The sequence below is a fragment of the Echiichthys vipera genome, assembly GCF_963691815.1.
Source record: "Echiichthys vipera genome assembly, chromosome: 18".
In the NCBI taxonomy this organism is placed as follows: Eukaryota; Metazoa; Chordata; class Actinopteri; order Perciformes; family Trachinidae; genus Echiichthys; species Echiichthys vipera.
This window is the reverse complement of record NC_139843.1, coordinates 914732-932231: the sequence shown is the minus strand read 5'-3', so window position 1 is coordinate 932231 and position 17500 is coordinate 914732. Positions and strand designations below refer to the sequence as shown.

General features: G+C 49.6%; 2 protein-coding genes across 3 annotated transcripts in view; both read right to left on the bottom strand.

Moving 5' to 3' along the window:
- LOC310961059 (microfibril-associated glycoprotein 4-like) overlaps window positions 1-2891 on the bottom strand; it is a 3079-nt gene extending 188 nt beyond the window's left edge. Inside the window, exons 1-7 of one of the 2 annotated variants that reach the window (XM_083932997.1) lie at window positions 2870-2891; window positions 2718-2777; window positions 2418-2555; window positions 2294-2332; window positions 1966-2062; window positions 1583-1750; window positions 1-347 (exon numbers count right to left, since the gene is read on the bottom strand). The exon at window positions 1-347 is cut by the window's left edge and continues 188 nt beyond it. In XM_083932997.1, coding sequence (XP_083789123.1) covers window positions 94-347; window positions 1583-1750; window positions 1966-2062; window positions 2294-2332; window positions 2418-2555; window positions 2718-2777; window positions 2870-2875 — 762 coding nt within the window. In that variant the 5' untranslated portion in view covers window positions 2876-2891 and the 3' untranslated portion in view covers window positions 1-93. The other variant, XM_083932998.1, reaches the window with a different exon arrangement.
- Window positions 2892-13377: 10486 nt separating this feature from the next.
- The window catches only part of LOC310961345 (uncharacterized protein), a gene marked incomplete at both ends in the record, with an annotated part of 4593 nt that continues 470 nt past the window's right edge, over window positions 13378-17500 (bottom strand). The window contains 6 exons of the mRNA XM_083933375.1: window positions 13378-13469; window positions 13742-13833; window positions 13972-14130; window positions 14277-14368; window positions 16760-16847; window positions 17123-17271. Of these exons, the coding sequence (XP_083789501.1) occupies window positions 13378-13469; window positions 13742-13833; window positions 13972-14130; window positions 14277-14368; window positions 16760-16847; window positions 17123-17271 (672 nt within the window). The remainder of the gene's footprint in view (window positions 13470-13741; window positions 13834-13971; window positions 14131-14276; window positions 14369-16759; window positions 16848-17122; window positions 17272-17500) is intronic.

Below are 17500 nucleotides of genomic sequence, written 5' to 3'. Positions count from 1 at the left end.
TTGGTTTTCTTTGCTCAGTTTTGTGAGTTTTTACGTGATGAACGAGAGAAACAGGAAGAAACCACGATATTCAGCTGGACGTTGGGTCTGGAGTTACATCACAGGACGGATCTTCATGCTGATGGTCTTCAGGGAGTAGTTATAACCTTTCCACGGGTGCCAGCTCACCGCAACAGCGTTGAGAGTGGCGTCGGCCCCCCAGAGGTAAACCCCGTTGGGGTTTGTCTTGTGACAACTTTTTGACCAGAACGGGCCGAGGTGTTTCCTGGCACAGCTCGACCTGAAGGAGTCCTGGTCGTTGTCAAAGGTGGAGAACTTCTGTCCGCTGTGAAAAATCAGGGCGTCTCCTGCAGGAACACATACAACATATACACACATATACATTTATATTTATATATAAAGTATATTTACAGCATATCATTTGCTTTATGACTGAAACGATCAAGTGAACTGTTGTAAACCTGGAGTCTTCTAACAGATGGACTGATGGCTGTCGTGGCTCGGGCTGACGTATGTTTGTGTGCACTCGGCTCTTTTCTGTGTTGTTACTTTCAGGGTGGAGAGCGTCAGGAGGCGGGGCTGACGCACTCAGGCGAGCGCAACGAGGCACACCTGGTTCCCATCTCCACCTGATCACCTGCTCCATAAGAACCGGCTCTGACTCCTGGGCCAGATAATCACGTCTCATCGGTCGAGCTCGTCGCCAGCGTTCTCTGCGTCTTGGGAACTCGTTAACATTTGAAGATAATCTTGCCCTAACTCTGTTTTTGTCCTCCTCGTCAGCTCGGTGCCTCGCCGCCCTGCCTGCCACGCACTCGCCTCCAGCCTCCAGCCTCCAGCCGCCTGCCTACGCGGACACCTTGTGTTGATCCCTTTTGGACACTTTCTGTTAATCTTTTGGACTTTGTTAATAAACTCCTGTGTTCATCACTCAGTCTTCTGCTTTTGGGTCCTCCTCCTTGACGATCCGTATCAGACGACACCAGTTATGGAGCAGACACCTGAAGTCTTTGGTCCACTGTGTTTCAAAGCTCTCCCCTGTTTCAGGCTTGTGTGGCGGCCGTCTGCTCGACCACATCCAGGTGTACCATGAGTTCCTGCGCCCGCTCCGTGCAGCAGGACGTGGGTTAACGTGCCGTTCTTCCAGGGCCACAGGACTTACAGTGATGGACCCAGAATCAGAGGGACTTCTTCCTCGACATCCACCTCGTTGACGGCAGGCTGACGGAGTTGCCTTCCACTGGTTTTATGCTTGGCCTCAGTGTTTGGGTTCAGCTAAGCCTTGGTAGCTGTGTGCACTTGGGCCTTGGACGTGAATATAGTGAATATTTGTTATTAGTTCATCTTTTCTGAGCAAACTGATGAACTCTCTGGGGGCAGTGATGTCTCAACTGAACTCAACTGACATTTCATGTTCCTGCTGTTTTTGATGACCTCAAAAAACGCAAACGAACAGAAATAAAGGAGCCAGTTGAGGTGGTTTGGGGTCCCCTGCTAAAGCTGCTGCCCCCGAGACCCGACTCTGGATAAGAGGCTGAAGATGAGATGAGATGAAAGAAAGACCCGAGGTCCTTTAACTCACCTGCCCCTCCGTCGGTGAAGCCCTCTGCTGTCAGCACATATCCTTCAGACTCTGCACCGACGGAGAACTTCGAGTACTCAGCGAACACTTTGTTTCCCTCAAAGTCCTCCATGTCGACCCGCAGCTCATATTGTCGTTGGTTTGTTATGTGGTGCATGTTCTCAAGACCTGCAGACACAAGTACACACACACACACACACATGTATTCATTAACTTTAAAATTCTGTAAATGCAGATAATTAGGGCCCGAGCATGAAAGCTTAAAGTGTCAGGAAACCTATTTTTGAGGGGCCTAGGACGCACGTAGGCTCACATAGACAGGTCACTTCATGAGTCATTGGGGTCGGCCGTGGCCAGCCGGCTCTAAAGCGCCCCAAACTCACCGAGCCAGTACTCTCCTGCAGCGCTGCCAAAGCCAGCCTTGTAGTGTTCCCAGGGCCTGTAGAAGTTCACCGAGCCGTCCATCCTCCTCTGGATCACCTGGGGGGCGGGACGGAGGGGTAACCAGCTAAACACACAAGAAAACCACTCGGCTGACACTCAGTGACGATGGCTTCATTAGACGTTGGGTCACTCAAATCCAACTATTCAAAATTTGGACGTTGTTGGAGGTTGATGTTTTCATTTCCAACCAAAATGTAACATCTGTCCAACGTCCAACTGATGTTAAACTGGAGTCTGGTGCCGGCTGGGTTCAGCTAAAATACTCACCGTCCATCGTCCTCCATCTGTTTCCATGTCACAGTACACCTACACACAAACACAGTCATTACAGCACATTCAGTCACTGCTGCTACCACTGCTACTGCCACGCCCAAGATATGAAGAAGTGCACCTCGACGGGACATCCAGTGGGATAGATGGTGTACACACAGTTGGTCCGTCTGTTGTTATACCCATAGACATCACTACAGTCACGGGTCAGGCAGCTGGTCAAGACCGGGGCCAGGAGGAGGACGAGGACTGACAGCGGCTGGAACAGAGGAGTTTGACTCTTAAAGGGTGTTTTAACAGTTTGGCCTCTGGTGTCATGCGTGGGTCGTCCCTGCAGCAACCACCTCATCTGTTCATGTAACAAGTGTCTTTGCAGTGTCACAGAAGTGTGAGATCATGAAACATCAGTTCACAGACTTACCTTCATTGTCAGAGTTCTGTCTGAAATGGATGAACTGCTGCTGTTCGTCCGTCTGATGCTCTGAAAACACATCCAGAGTAAATCACTGACAGACATTGATGTTGCACACGTGTGTAAAGTCTCCTGTTGGATGCTCACCTGTCTGAACTCACCTGCATCTCCTCCTTCTGTGTCACAGCTTCACTGCTTATATCTGCAGAAGTCACATTTTCATTCAAACTTTCATTAAATACACAAAACCTCACAGGCTGAGTGTGTGTTTAGTCATGAACTGTGTGATATCAAGCCATTACTTTAGGCACCACACGCCGACACTTCAAATACTTCAAACTTCAACTGCAACAAAACCAATATTTACGCTGAGTCACAGGAGGCTGGCTCCATGAAACTCTGGCATCAGTCGGATCGTTTAGCAAAGACCCTGTGAACCCCTGACTCAGATGATACGGCCCGAGTAATGATTAGCAAACAAAATGGCCAACTTTGCATCATTTGGCGAAGATCTCTTCTGGTCGGGGTCGATGTTTTGAAGAGTGAGACCAAAGAAGATCCAGGTAGACCCGACATCGGCCCAGTGAAGGTCTGAAAGCACCCGATCATCAGTCTGAACTGTTCTTGGGACAAAACTCAGGACGTTGAATTCAAGCGCTCCAATCTTCGTCTTCAGGGTCCACCTCGACTGTTGAGTTAAATCGGGCGTAAAAGCGACACATGATGAGGCTATGGACGCCATTACCGCCCAAATCGCGTCAACAGGAGCTACATCGCGTGTCATCGCATCATTTACATTCATTTTGAACGACAGCGTGCTGCTTTCATTGCCTCCGTCGCTTTTGGTGTGAATGCACCGTCAGAACTTGAAAACCCATACTTCCTTTAAGATGCCGACATCATCACCCCACCACTTCCAAAGTCACTACACCCCCTGAGGGCACCACACACACACACATTGATACACACAACGATCCTATTTGTTCAACTTTCACTTCAAACCCTCCGATAGTTCACACACGTCTGCAGGGCGACGCGGTGCTCCTTCTTCTTCCTCCAGCACTCTTTTATTGATTTATTGATTTGTGTCCTCTAGGAGCCTAAATGTGTGCTAAAGTGTCCTCTAGGAGCATAAACGTGTGTTAAAGTGTCCTCTAGGAGCATAAACGTGTGTTAAAGTGTCCTCTAGGAGCATAAACGTGTGCTAAAGTGTCCTCTAGGAGCATAAACGTGTGCTAAAGTGTCCTCTAGGAGCATAAACATGTGCTAAAGTGTCCTCTAGGTGCATAAACGTGTGCTAAAGTGTCCTCTAGGAGCATAAACATGTGTTAAAGTGTCCTCTAGGAGCATAAACATGTGCTAAAGTGTCCTCTAGGAGCATAAACGTGTGCTAAAGTGTCCTCTAGGAGCATAAACGTGTGCTAAAGTGTCCTCTAGGAGCATAAACGTGTATTAAAGTGTCCTCTAGGAGCCTAAACGTGTGCTAAAGTGTCCTCTAGGAGCATAAACGTGTGTTAAAGTGCCCTCTAGGAGCATAAACGTGTGCTAAAGTGTCCTCTAGGAGCATAAATGTGTGTTAAAGTGTCCTCTAGGAGCATAAACGTGTGTTAAAGTGTCTAGGAGCATAAACGTGTGCTAAAGTGTCCTCTAGGAGCATAAACGTGTGTTAAAGTGTCCTAGGAGCATAAACGTGTGTTAAAGTGTCTAGGAGCATAAACGTGTGCTAAAGTGTCCTCTAGGAGCATAAACGTGTGTTAAAGTGTCCTCTAGGAGCATAAACGTGTGTTAAAGTGTCCTCTAGGAGCATAAACGTGTGTTAAAGTGTCCTCTAGGAGCCTAAACCTGTGCTAAAGTGCCTCTTCAGTGTCATGGATGCTCTATTGGTGCCCTTTTTTTTCCTTTTCACCCCTGCCCTTCAAAAAGTCTGTGCACGCCATTGGTTTTTATTACTTTTGTGGTTGCTTGCATCTCTGGGACTCTCTCTCTCTCTCTCTCTCTCTCTCTCTCTCTCTCTCTCTCTCTCTCTCTCTCTCTCTCTCTCTCTCTCTCTCTCTCTCTCTCTCTCTCTCTGTCTGTCCATCTGTCTGTCTCTGGTGTAACAGGACTCGTCTCTGCGCTCACATCCTCCCCCTCCAGACTCTCGGTGCAGGTGCGGCCCAAAAAAGCACAGAGGGGAAGTTTCTGTTCCACTTCTCTGGCTTCATGCTGAAGTTCTTCTTCGTCCCCCGGAGGACGAGACCTCTCCCTGTTCAGGACTCAGAGGTTCTGGTTTCTGTGTCGCAGTTTAAAAATGCGCTGCAGTCGACAGAAGGTGGAAACAAATTCGTAAAGAGCAGATTTGTGTGATTTAAATCTCCCCTCCTGAGTTCAGCCGGGCACATCTGGCCTCCTTTCCAATCCCCGAGCAGACTTTTGCTTTTGCAGATGATCCTCTGCGGGGTCAGCGAGGGTCAGCGGGGCCCCCGGTGAGTCCTTTTGATCCAGATCAGGGGTCACCACTGCAGGGCCTGGGAGAGAGGTGGGAGCCCCGAAAACCCTGTGACCCGCTAAGAGACGCTCAGCCTCACAGGACTCATGTGTGCAGGTACAGAAAGGCTTTCAGGGCCTCGGCTGCTCTTCAGGTCTCAGACACGGGTCAAACAGCTGTGGAGATCTGCGTTAAAGTCACATATGTTAAAGGTTGAATGTGTAGAACGATCAGAACAGCTCCATCTAGAGCCTCCAGATCATCGTCTCAACAACAAAAAAGAAGTCCAGCAGTGGGGTTGCCAGGTTGGTCAGACCCGGCCCAGTAGCTCCAGGAGACCGGAGTCTGTTTGAGCCTGTTTGAACCCGTCCCCTCCAGAAAATCACAGCATCAAAACAAGGATTAGAGGAGTTTGACTGACAGTAAGCGTTAGCCGTTAGCGTTAGCCGTTCCAGCTAAGTGCAGATGAAAGTGATGTTAGCATCCAGGAGCAGCGTAGCCATGTGGGCGTGCGTTTGAATGGCGTTCCTCTCCTTTCTCTCAGTCCATGGAGTGAATGCTCGGCCTATAGTGACTCTGGTTGTTGCCCGTCTCCGCTCACTCAGCTGCTGGGACAAAGAACGCCCCCTTCACTGAGGCTCCCAAGCAGCTGCACCATTGGCTAACTCCATTTCACCCAGTGCCAGCCTACAGTAGCTGCACCCAACAACAGACAACCCTGACAACCAGCAACGCCCAACGCTATTGGCTGCTGCCATGGAAACACAACGGGACAGGAAGTCAAACATTTACAATATTCATTCAGACTAAAGAGAGTTTTATTGGAAAAGCAAAACTTTAACTATAAATAAAGATTCTACGGATTCAACCTTTAAGAAAAACACAATAAAGAAGCAACAGATCCAGAGTGAAACCTTAAAAGAACATTAAAAGGTTTATAGAGTGATTTCAAAGTGTTCAGAGGGAAATGAGATGATTAATAAAGAGGTTCAGACGGATCCTCCTGCACCGGGACGCTGGACCCGAGCTAAATCACTTCCTTCCTGGATCCGTTTCTGGGTCAGGGATGATCTGAGGTATTTGGACCCGGCTCTCTGGAGACGTCCTCCCCGGCTTCCTCTCTGCAGCAGATGGCTGCAGCCTGCTGCGGCGTGCAGGACGGCGTTCGTGCTCTAACTTTCTGTTCCTTCCTGTGAATACAGGTGCGTCAAACCCCCGCTCTGTCATCTCGCACGCGCTTCGTTTTCTTTGGCTCGGACAAACGTGGAAAAGTTGACTTTGCATTTTTGTTTTGTTTTGTTGCAGCTTCGCAGCAGCGGCCCCCGCGAGGCGTCAGGGCTCTTCACAGGCCGGGGAAAAACTGGTGGATTCATGATAAATGGAGAGAAAACAGCCTCGTGCAATTCTATATTTTCTTCTTTCCTGTCTGTGGATCTTTAGTTTCCTCTCAGGTCCAAACTCGCCGGTTCCTCCCGAACACAGCTGCTCATAAACCGGAGGGAACAGGGACTATTTTCAGCGGTGGATTAATCCAGCGTCAGCAGGACGGAGTGTGTGTGGGAGTCAAAGTAAACCATAACACCATAAATGTATAAATCAGACAGTCCGCGCTGAATAAACACGTGTTGACGGATCATCACCCTACCCCTACCCCTAACCCAACCCCTACCTCTAACCCTAACCCTACCCCTGACCCTAACCCCAACCCCTAACCCTAACCCTAACCCTAACCCTAACCCTACCCCTACCCCTAACCCTACCCCTACCTCTAACCCTAACCCCTAACCCTAACCCTACCCCTAACCCTAACCCTAACTCTAACCCAACCCCTAACCCTAACCCTAACCCTAACCCTAACCCTACCCCTAACCCTAACCCTAACCCCAACCCTAACCCCAACCCTAACCCTAACCCTACCCCTAACCCTAACCCTAACCCCAACCCTAACCCTACCCCTAACCCTAACCCTACCCCTAACCCTAACCCCAACCCTAACCCTAACCCTAACCCTAACCCTACCCCTAACCCTACCCCTAACCCTAACCCCAACCCTACCCCTAACCCTAACCCTAAACCTAACCCTACCCATAACCCCAACCCTAACCCCAACCCTAACCCTAACCCTAACCCTAACCCTAACCCTACCCCTAACCCTAACCCTAACCCCAACCCTAACCCCAACCCTAACCCTAACCCTACCCCTAACCCTAACCCTAACCCCAACCCTAACCCTACCCCTAACCCTAACCCTAACCCCAACCCTAACCCTAACCCTAACCCTAACCCTAACCCTAACCCTACCCCTAACCCTAACCCTAACCCCAACCCTAACCCTAACCCTAACCCTAACCCTAACCCTACCCCTAACCCTACCCCTAACCCTAACCCCAACCCTAACCCTAACCCTACCCTAACCCTAACCCCAACCCTAACCCCAACCCTAACCCTACCCCTAACCCTAACCCCAACCCTAACCCTAACCCTACCCCTAACCCTAACCCCAACCCTAACCCTAACCCTAACCCTAACCCTAACCCTAACCCTACCCCTAACCCTACCCCTAACCCTAACCCCAACCCTAACCCTAACCCTACCCTAACCCTAACCCCAACCCTAACCCCAACCCTAACCCTACCCCTACCCCTAACCCTAACCCCAACCCTAACCCTAACCCTACCCTAACCCTAACCCTAACCCCAACCCTAACCCTAACACTAACACTAACCCTAACCCTAACCCTACCCCTAACCCTAACACTAACACTAACCCTAACCCTAACACTAACACTAACCCTACCCCTAACCCTAACCCTAACCCTAACCCTAACCCTACCCCTAACCCTACCCTAACCCTAACCCTACCCCTAACCCTACCCTAACCCTAACCCTACCCCTAACCCTAAACCTACCCCTAACCCTAACCCTAACCCTACCCCTAACCCATAACCCTAACCCTAACCCTACCCCTAACCCTAACCCCTAACTCTAACCTTCTAACCCCCTACCCCCTAACCCTAACCCTAACTCTAACCCCTAACCCTAACTCACGAATTTCTCAAGTTCAACCTGCGAATTTCTCAATTTCTATGTCTTTTTCTAAACCTTACTAACTAGTTCTGCTGCGTTGACTCAAGTGCTCTGACTCACGTTCTCTGCAGAGCTCAGCCCCTTTTACGGAGACATTTTGGGGCCGGGTCAGAACCGGAGCCTAATCTTGAACCACTTCTTCCTGGTTCCCAAAGAACCTGCTCTTCGCTCGTCTTGACCACAGGACCGGGGGAAGAAGGGTACGACCGGGGGAAGAAGGGTACACTCCCGTCTGTGCTAGCTAACCTTAGCTAACCATAGCGTTGTGTAGCGTTGCGTGGCGTTGCGTAGAGTCGGGATACGAAACGTCTAAACCTGCTCCTGAATCATCACCTCAGAGAATAAAACCAGCTTCATCGTTTCTTGTTCTTTGTCAGTTTTCAGTTTTACGCTGAACCTGAAGAAACACGGTTCAGAACATCATCTTCTCATGAACTCAGACCACTGCAGACGTTTGAAACACACACTTCCTGTTTGTTGCTGTGATTCTTTGAGGTGAATCAGACCTCAAACGTCTCCAGGACAGAGCAGCTGTGAGTCCGTGTTGCAGCCTTCAGCTGTGTCTCTGAGCTGTGGCATGAATCCACCTGCAACCATCCTGACATCTGGAGGTGGTGACGGGAACTGCAGCCTCTCTCCAGTGAGGGCTTCTTTAACCTGTCGGTGTCTCACTCGTGACCTCGTTCACAGAGGAATCAGTCACGAGCAGCGACCGATGAGCAGCCGGTCCCAGGATGAAGCTGCAGCCCAGGAGATCTGAACCAGTCCTGAGGAGGTGGACTAGGTTCAAACCCTCACGTCTGAGGCGGTTCAGTTCAGATGCAGCTCCTTAGTGAACTGGACCGTGAAGAACTGGAGTGATACAGAAACAGCAGAGCGGCCTAAAGGAGGTCTGGACGTCTCTTCTGTCTCCTGATGTGCAGCTGACACCACTGAGGTTCTGTTAGAGGCCCGAGGAACCGCAGACTTTAAACACCACTGAGGTTCTGTTAGAGGCCCGAGGAGCCGCAGACTTTAAACATCACTGAGGTTCTGTTAGAGGCCCGAGGAACCGCAGAAAAAAAAACTACACAGGTGGGACTTGAACTCACAACTTTGTGTTTATGAGGTTCTGGTTCTACCAGCTGAGCTACCTGGACCCACTGAAAAGAGCTGAACCTCCTAAAGCGGTCCTGTAAGGTCCTGGATGACCCTGAACCCTCCTAAAGGGGTCCTGTAAGGTCCCGGGTGACCCTGAACCCTCCTAAAGGGGTCCTGTAAGGTCCTGGGTGACCCTGAACCCTCCTAAAGGGGTCCTGTAAGGTCCTGGGTGAGCCCTGAACCCTCCTAAAGGGGTCCTGTAAGGTCCCGGGTGACCCTGAACCCTCCTAAAGGGGTCCTGTAAGGTCCTGGGTGACCCTGAACCCTCCTAAAGGGGTCCTGTAAGGTCCCGGGTGACCCTGAACCCTCCTAAAGGGGTCCTGTAAGGTCCCGGGTGACCCTGAACCCTCCTAAAGGGGTCCTGTAAGGTCCTGGGTGACCCTGAACCCTCCTAAAGGGGTCCTGTAAGGTCCTGGGTGACCCTGAACCCTCCTAAAGGAGCAGAACCACCTTCAGAACCTGCAGAACCTGTGAAAGAGCAGCAGAACAGGTGTGAGGGAGTGAACTTTGTGTCTCTGCAGGTTGATGAAGGTGAACTTTCTGCAGCTTCAGTCTCGTCTTCTGCTTCTTTGTGTTCGTCAGCGCTGAAGATGGTCCAGTGGTGAAGGACGCCGGCTGCCAACGCAGAGACGCTGCCAACGCGGGTTCGAGCCCCGCCTCAGGTACTCACCACTCAAACACACAGCGTCTGCGTTACGAATTTCAACTCACAAATTTCTGAATTCAACTTGCGAATTTCAACTCACGAATTTCTGGATTCAACTTACGAATTTCTGGATTCAACTCACAAATTTCAACTCACGAATTTCTGGATTCAACTTGCGAATTTCAACTCACGAATTTCTGCACTCAACTTACGAATTTCCGGATTCAACTTGCGAATTTCAACTCACAAATTTCTGGATTCAACTCACAAACTTAACTTGCGAATTTCAAAGTGGAAACTTCTCAATTTCAACATGGAAATGTCTCGACTACGAATTTCTGGATTCAATTTACGAATTTCAACGTGGGAATTTCTGGATACAACTTGCGATATTGATTTCAATTTACGATTATCTTGATTTCAACTTGCGAATTTAGGAATTTTAAGTGTAGCGTTGCGTAGTGTAGTGTTGCGTAGTGTAGTGTTGCGTAGCACTGCGTTTCGTAGCCTAGCGTTGCCTAGCGTAGCCTAGCGTAGCGTAGCCTAGCGTAGCCTAGCGTGGCGTTGCGTGGCCTTGCGTGGCGTCGAGATGCGAAGCGTCTAAACCTGCTCCTGAATCATCACCTCAGAGAATAAAACCAGCTTCATCGTTTCTTATTCTTTGTCAGTTTTCAGTTTTACGCTGAACCTGAAGAAACACGGTTCAGAACATCATCTTCTCATGAACTCAGACCACTGCAGACGTTTGAAACACACTTCCTGTTTGTTGCTGTGATTCTTTGAGGTGAATCAGACCTCAAACGTCTCCAGGACAGAGCAGCTGTGAGTCCGTGTTGCAGCCTTCAGCTGTGTCTCTGAGCTGTGACATGAATCCACCTGGAACCATCCTGACATCTGGAGGTGGTGACGGGAACTGCAGCCTCTCTCCAGTGAGGGCTTCTTGAACCTGTCGGTGTCTCACTCGTGACCTCGTTCACAGAGGAATCAGTCACGAGCAGCGACCGATGAGCAGCCGGTCCCAGGATGAAGCTGCAGCCCAGGAGATCTGAACCAGTCCTGAGGAGGTGGACTAGGTTCAAACCCTCACGTCTGAGGCGGTTCAGTTCAGATGCAGCTCCTTAGTGAACTGGACCGTGAAGAACTGGAGTGATACAGAAACAGCAGAGCGGCCTAAAGGAGGGCTGGACGCAGACTTTAAACACCACTGAGGTTCTGTTAGAGGCCCGAGGAGCCGCAGACTTTAAACACCACTGAGGTTCTGTTAGAGGCCCGAGGAACCGCAGACTTTAAACATCACTGAGGTTCTGTTAGAGGCCCGAGGAACCGCAGACTTTAAACATCACTGAGGTTCTGTTAGAGGCCCGAGGAACCGCAGACTTTAAACATCACTGAGGTTCTGTTAGAGGCCAGAGGAACCGCAGACTTTAAACACCACTGAGGTTCTGTTAGAGGCCCGAGGAACCGCAGACTTTAAACACCACTGAGGTTCTGTTAGAGGCCCGAGGAACCGCAGACTTTAAACATCACTGAGGTTCTGTTAGAGGCCCGAGGAACCGCAGACTTTAAACATCACTGAGGTTCTGTTAGAGGCCAGAGGAACCGCAGACTTTAAACACCACTGAGGTTCTGTTAGAGGCCCGAGGAACCGCAGACTTTAAACACCACTGAGGTTCTGTTAGAGGCCCGAGGAACCGCAGACTTTAAACATCACTGAGGTTCTGTTAGAGGCCCGAGGAACCGCAGAAAAAAAACTACACAGGTGGGACTTGAACTCACAATTTTGTGTTTATGAGGGTCTGGTTCTACCAGCTGAGCTACCTGGACCCACTGAGGGGAGCTGAACCTCCTAAAGGGGTCTTGTAAGGTCCTTGTGAACCTGAACCCTCCTAAATGGGTCCTGTAAGGTCCTGGGTGACCCTGAACCCTCCTAAATGGGTCCTGTAAGGTCCTGGGTGACCCTGAACCCTCCTAAATGGGTCCTGTAAGGTCCTGGGTGACCCTGAACCCTCCTAAAGGGGTCCTGTAAGGTCCTGGGTGACCCTGAACCCCCCTAAAGGGGTCCTGTAAGGTCCTGGGTGACCCTGAACCCTCCTAAAGGGGTCCTGTAAGGTCCTGGGTGACCCTGAACCCTCCTAAAGGGGTCCTGTAAGGTCCTTGTGAACCTGAACCCTCCTAAAGGGGTCCTGTAAGGTCCTGGTGAGCCCTGAACCCTTCTAAAGGAGCAGAACCACCTTCAGAACCTCAGAACCTGTGAGAGAGCAGCAGAACAGGTGTGAGGGAGTGAACTTTGTGTCTCTGCAGGTTGATGAAGGTGAACTTTCTGCAGCTTCAGTCTCGTCTTCTGCTTCTTTGTGTTCGTCAGCGCTGAAGATGGTCCAGTGGTGAAGGACGCCGGCTGCCAACGCAGAGACACTGCCAACGCGGGTTCGACCCCCGCCTCAGGTACTCACCACTCAAACACACAGCGAGCAACTGCGTTACGAATTTCAACTCACGAATTTCAACTTACGAATTTCTGGATTCATCTCACGAATTTCAACTTGCGAATTTCTGGATTCAACTTGCGAATTTCAACTCACGAATTTCTGGAGTCAACTTGCGAATTTCAAATCACGAATTTCTGGATTCAACTTGCGAATTTCAAATCACGAATTTCTGGAATCAACTTGCGAATTTCTCAATTTCAACTTATGAATTTAAACATGGGAATTTCTTGAGTTCAACTTGCGAATGTCTTTACGAATTTCTGAATATCACTTGCGATCTTGATTTCAACTTGCCAATTTAGGAATTTCAAGCGTTGCGTTGCGTTGTGTTATGTTGCGTTGCCTAGCGTTGCCTAGCGTAGCATAGCGTTGCGTAGCGTTGCGTAGCGTTGCGTTGCGTAGCGTTGCGTTGCGTAGCGTTGCGTTGAGTTGCGTAGCGTTGAGTTGCGTTGCGTTGAGTTGCGTAGCGTTGAGTTGCGTAGCATTTGCGTCTATTTCAACTTGTGAATTTCCCAATTATTTTCACCAGACCAACAAGGAACAAACAAAGAACAGGTGAACCCAGTCGGTTGAGCTAGCCTGCTTAGCTAACTTAGCAAGCTAGCTAACTTGTCAAAATCTCCACTTTGTTTTTCCAAACGCCCGAGACTTTCTTTTATTTTGAAGCTTTCCATTTATGAAATCTGACAACATCAAGAATCGATCCAGTGACGGTGAAACATTTGTGAACGTTGGTTTTTGAATCGTTGAGTAGCGTTGCGTTGTGTAGCGTTGCGTTGAGTAGCGTTGCGTTGTGTAGCGTTGCGTTGTGTAGCGTTGCGTTATGTAGCATGTAGCGCTCCTGTCACGGCTCGTCTCCGTCCTTCCTCCTGAAGCAGCTCACGAAGGGACAGACGATGTCGAGAGCAGCTTGGATCTCAGATTTCTTTTTAGCTCCTGGAATAAAACAAGACTTCAAAATAAAACTTTATTCATAGAAACTATTTCACAGTGAAGTCGACAAAAGTTCTACAGATCGACCGACATCTTAAAGGACCCTAAAAACATATTTAGAGCTAATACGACACCTAACAGGACCCTCTAACCTCTCCAGGACCCTCGTCCCCGCCTCAGTGACCTCTGGACCTCCCTAAAGGACTCACTCGTGTCATCCTCCCCGATCATAGATCATAACTGTGAGGATACGTGAACAGAAGCAGGTCAGTTACCGGCCAAACACATCTTCCCAGACGGAAAGATGACGACGGAGACGCCGGTGACGCCGCTGAAGAAGAGGCCGGGGAAGATCTCGGGTTCATAACTGTGGAGCGTTCAACACACACGTCTTAGAACAGAGACCGTTAAGTTCAGTCTCTAAAGGAGACCGTTAAGTGTAGTCTCTAAAGATGACTGACAGTGTGTGTTGGGACAGTGTGTGTGAGGACGGACGGACTCGGACCTGCAGTGCGGCTCCAGAGACATCCGCTCCAGACTCACGGGGAAGGATTTGCAGCTGGCCACCAAGTTGTGGATCTTAAAGTTCAGGAAGCGGACGGGGAAACCCAGCTTCTGCACTATGCGGGCGAACCTCCTGGCCGCCAGTCGGGCGTGCTCCTCACTGCACACACACACACACACACACACACACACACACACACACACACACACACACACACACACACACACACACACACACACAGAGGGGAGGGAGTCCTGAAAACCATCTTGCAGCACCACAGAGGCCCCAGATGCGTCCGCACAGACCTCTTGGCTCCTGAACACACCATGTTTCCAGAGGCAAAGATCAGCGCGGTGGTTGGTGGCGCTCGGATCCTCATGGTGACCATCTTCATCCCCTGCAACACAACAGGCGGGTGCTATTAGCTCGTTAGCAGGACAGGTGATATTAGCTTGTTAGCAGGCGGGTGATATTAGCTCGTTAGCAGGACAGGTTATATTAGCTCGTTAGCTGGACAGGTGATATTAGCTCGTTAGCAGGACAGGTGATATTAGCTCTTTAGCAGGACAGGTGATATTAGCTCAATAGCAGGACAGGTGACATTAGCTCGTTAGCAGGACAGGTGATATTAGCTCGTTAGCAGGACAGGTGATATTAGCTCTTTAGCAGGACAGGTGATATTAGCTCAATAGCAGGACAGGTGACATTAGCTCGTTAGCAGGACAGGTGATATTAGCTCGTTAGCAGGACAGGTGATATTAGCTCGTTAGCAGGACAGGTGATATTAGCTCGTTAGCAGGACAGGTGATATTAGCTCTTTAGCAGGACAGGTGATAATAGCTCGTTAGCAGGACAGGTGATAATAGCTCGTTAGCAGGACAGGTGATATTAGCTCTTTAGCAGGACAGGTGATATTAGCTCAATAGCAGGACAGGGGATATTAGCTCGTTAGCAGGACAGGTGATATTAGCTCAATAGCAGGACAGGTGATATTAGCTCTTTAGCAGGACAGGTGATATTAGCTCGTTAGCAGGACAGGTGATATTAGCTCGTTAGCAGGACAGGTGATATTAGCTCGTTAGCAGGACAGGTAATATTAGCTCATTAGCAGGACAGGTGATATTAGCTCATTAGCAGGACAGGTAATATTAGCTCATTAGCAGGACAGGTGATATTAGCTCGTTAGCAGGACAGGTGATATTAGCTCTTTAGCAGGACAGGTAAACAGGTAATATTAGCTCATTAGCAGGACAGGTGATATTAGCTCGTTAGCAGGACAGGTGATATTAGCTCTTTAGCAGGACAGGTGATATTAGCTCAATAGCAGGACAGGTGATATTAGCTCATTAGCAGGACAGGTGATATTAGCTCGTTAGCAGGACAGGTGATATTAGCTTGTTAGCAGGCGGGTGATATTAGCTCGTTAGCAGGACAGGTTATATTAGCTCGTTAGCTGGACAGGTGATATTAGCTCGTTAGCAGGACAGGTGATATTAGCTCTTTAGCAGGACAGGTGATATTAGCTCAATAGCAGGACAGGTGACATTAGCTCGTTAGCAGGACAGGTGATATTAGCTCGTTAGCAGGACAGGTGATATTAGCTCTTTAGCAGGACAGGTGATATTAGCTCAATAGCAGGACAGGTGACATTAGCTCGTTAGCAGGACAGGTGATATTAGCTCGTTAGCAGGACAGGTGATATTAGCTCGTTAGCAGGACAGGTGATATTAGCTCGTTAGCAGGACAGGTGATATTAGCTCTTTAGCAGGACAGGTGATATTAGCTCAATAGCAGGACAGGTGATATTAGCTCTTTAGCAGGACAGGTGATATTAGCTCGTTAGCAGGACAGGTGATATTAGCTCGTTAGCAGGACAGGTGATATTAGCTCGTTAGCAGGACAGGTAATATTAGCTCATTAGCAGGACAGGTGATATTAGCTCATTAGCAGGACAGGTAATATTAGCTCATTAGCAGGACAGGTGATATTAGCTCGTTAGCAGGACAGGTGATATTAGCTCTTTAGCAGGACAGGTAAACAGGTAATATTAGCTCATTAGCAGGACAGGTGATATTAGCTCGTTAGCAGGACAGGTGATATTAGCTCTTTAGCAGGACAGGTGATATTAGCTCAATAGCAGGACAGGTGATATTAGCTCATTAGCAGGACAGGTGATATTAGCTCGTTAGCAGGACAGGTGATATTAGCTCGTTAGCAGGACAGGTGATATTAGCTCTTTAGCAGGACAGGTGATATTAGCTCGTTAGCAGGACAGGTGATATTAGCTCGTTAGCAGGACAGGTGTTATTAGCTCAATAGCAGGACAGGTGATATTAGCTCATTAGCAGGACAGGTGATATTAGCTCGTTAGCAGGACAGGTGATATTAGCTCGTTAGCAGGACAGGTGTTATTAGCTCAATAGCAGGACAGGTGATATTAGCTCTTCAGCAGGACAGGTGATATTAGCTCGTTAGCAGGACAGGTGATATTAGCCAATAGCAGGACAGGTGATATTAGCTCTTTAGCAGGACAGGTGATATTAGCTCATTAGCAGGACAGGTGATATTAGCTCGTTAGCAGGACAGGTGATATTAGCTCATTAGCAGGACAGGTGATATTAGCTTGTTAGCAGGACAGGTGATATTAGCTCGTTAGCAGGCGCGTGATATTAGCTCGTTAGCAGGAGAGAGAATACGTGTGTATGTGTGTGTGTGTGTGTGTGTGTGTGTGTGTGTGTGTGTGTGTGTGTGTGTGTGTGTGTGTGTGTGTGTGTGTGTGTGAGTGTACCTTGGGCTTGTACTCTACGTTCCGTGCTTTATGAGCGATAAAGTCAAGGTCCAGACGGCAGCCGAGCTTCACCGTGCACTGGATGTTCCTGCAGACACACACGCAGACACACACACAAACAGAAAACCACACACACACACACACACACACAAAAACAGAAACACAGAAACACAGATAATGACAGGGGAGGTTAAAGCCACGGAGGCGCCCTGAGGAGGTGATCAAAAGGACGGGGACAGGGTGGACGTGGGGGTGGTGTCTGTGTGTGTGTGTGTGTGTGGGGGGTTGGGGGGGGGGGTGCTGGTGGGGCTGAGGGGGGTGGGGTGGTGATGGGGGGTGTGGAGGGCGTTCTCCGCGACCCACTCTATCTGTGAGGTGAACTGCGGCGTGGTCGACCCGTCTGGAGGAGCGCTCCCTGCTGCATTCTGGGAGTTGTGGTCCTGAAACACAGTCGTGCTCCCGTCATCATCATCATCATCATCATCTGCTGCAGCTGTCGGACCGGGACGGGCCTGGGTCAGAGTCAGGAGCTCCTCAGGCAGCGAGCTGAAGAACTCTTCTTCCTCCTCCTCCTCCTGCTCCTCCTGCTGCTCCTCCTCCTCCTGCTCCCTCCAGGAGTCCTGCAGAGAACAGTCACTGGTTAAACACTAACTCATGTTTCATCCAGGGCCGGATTCTGAGACAACGGGGCCCTGTGCACAGACTTGGGCCCCACCCTGAACTCAAAGTCCCCCTCCAGGG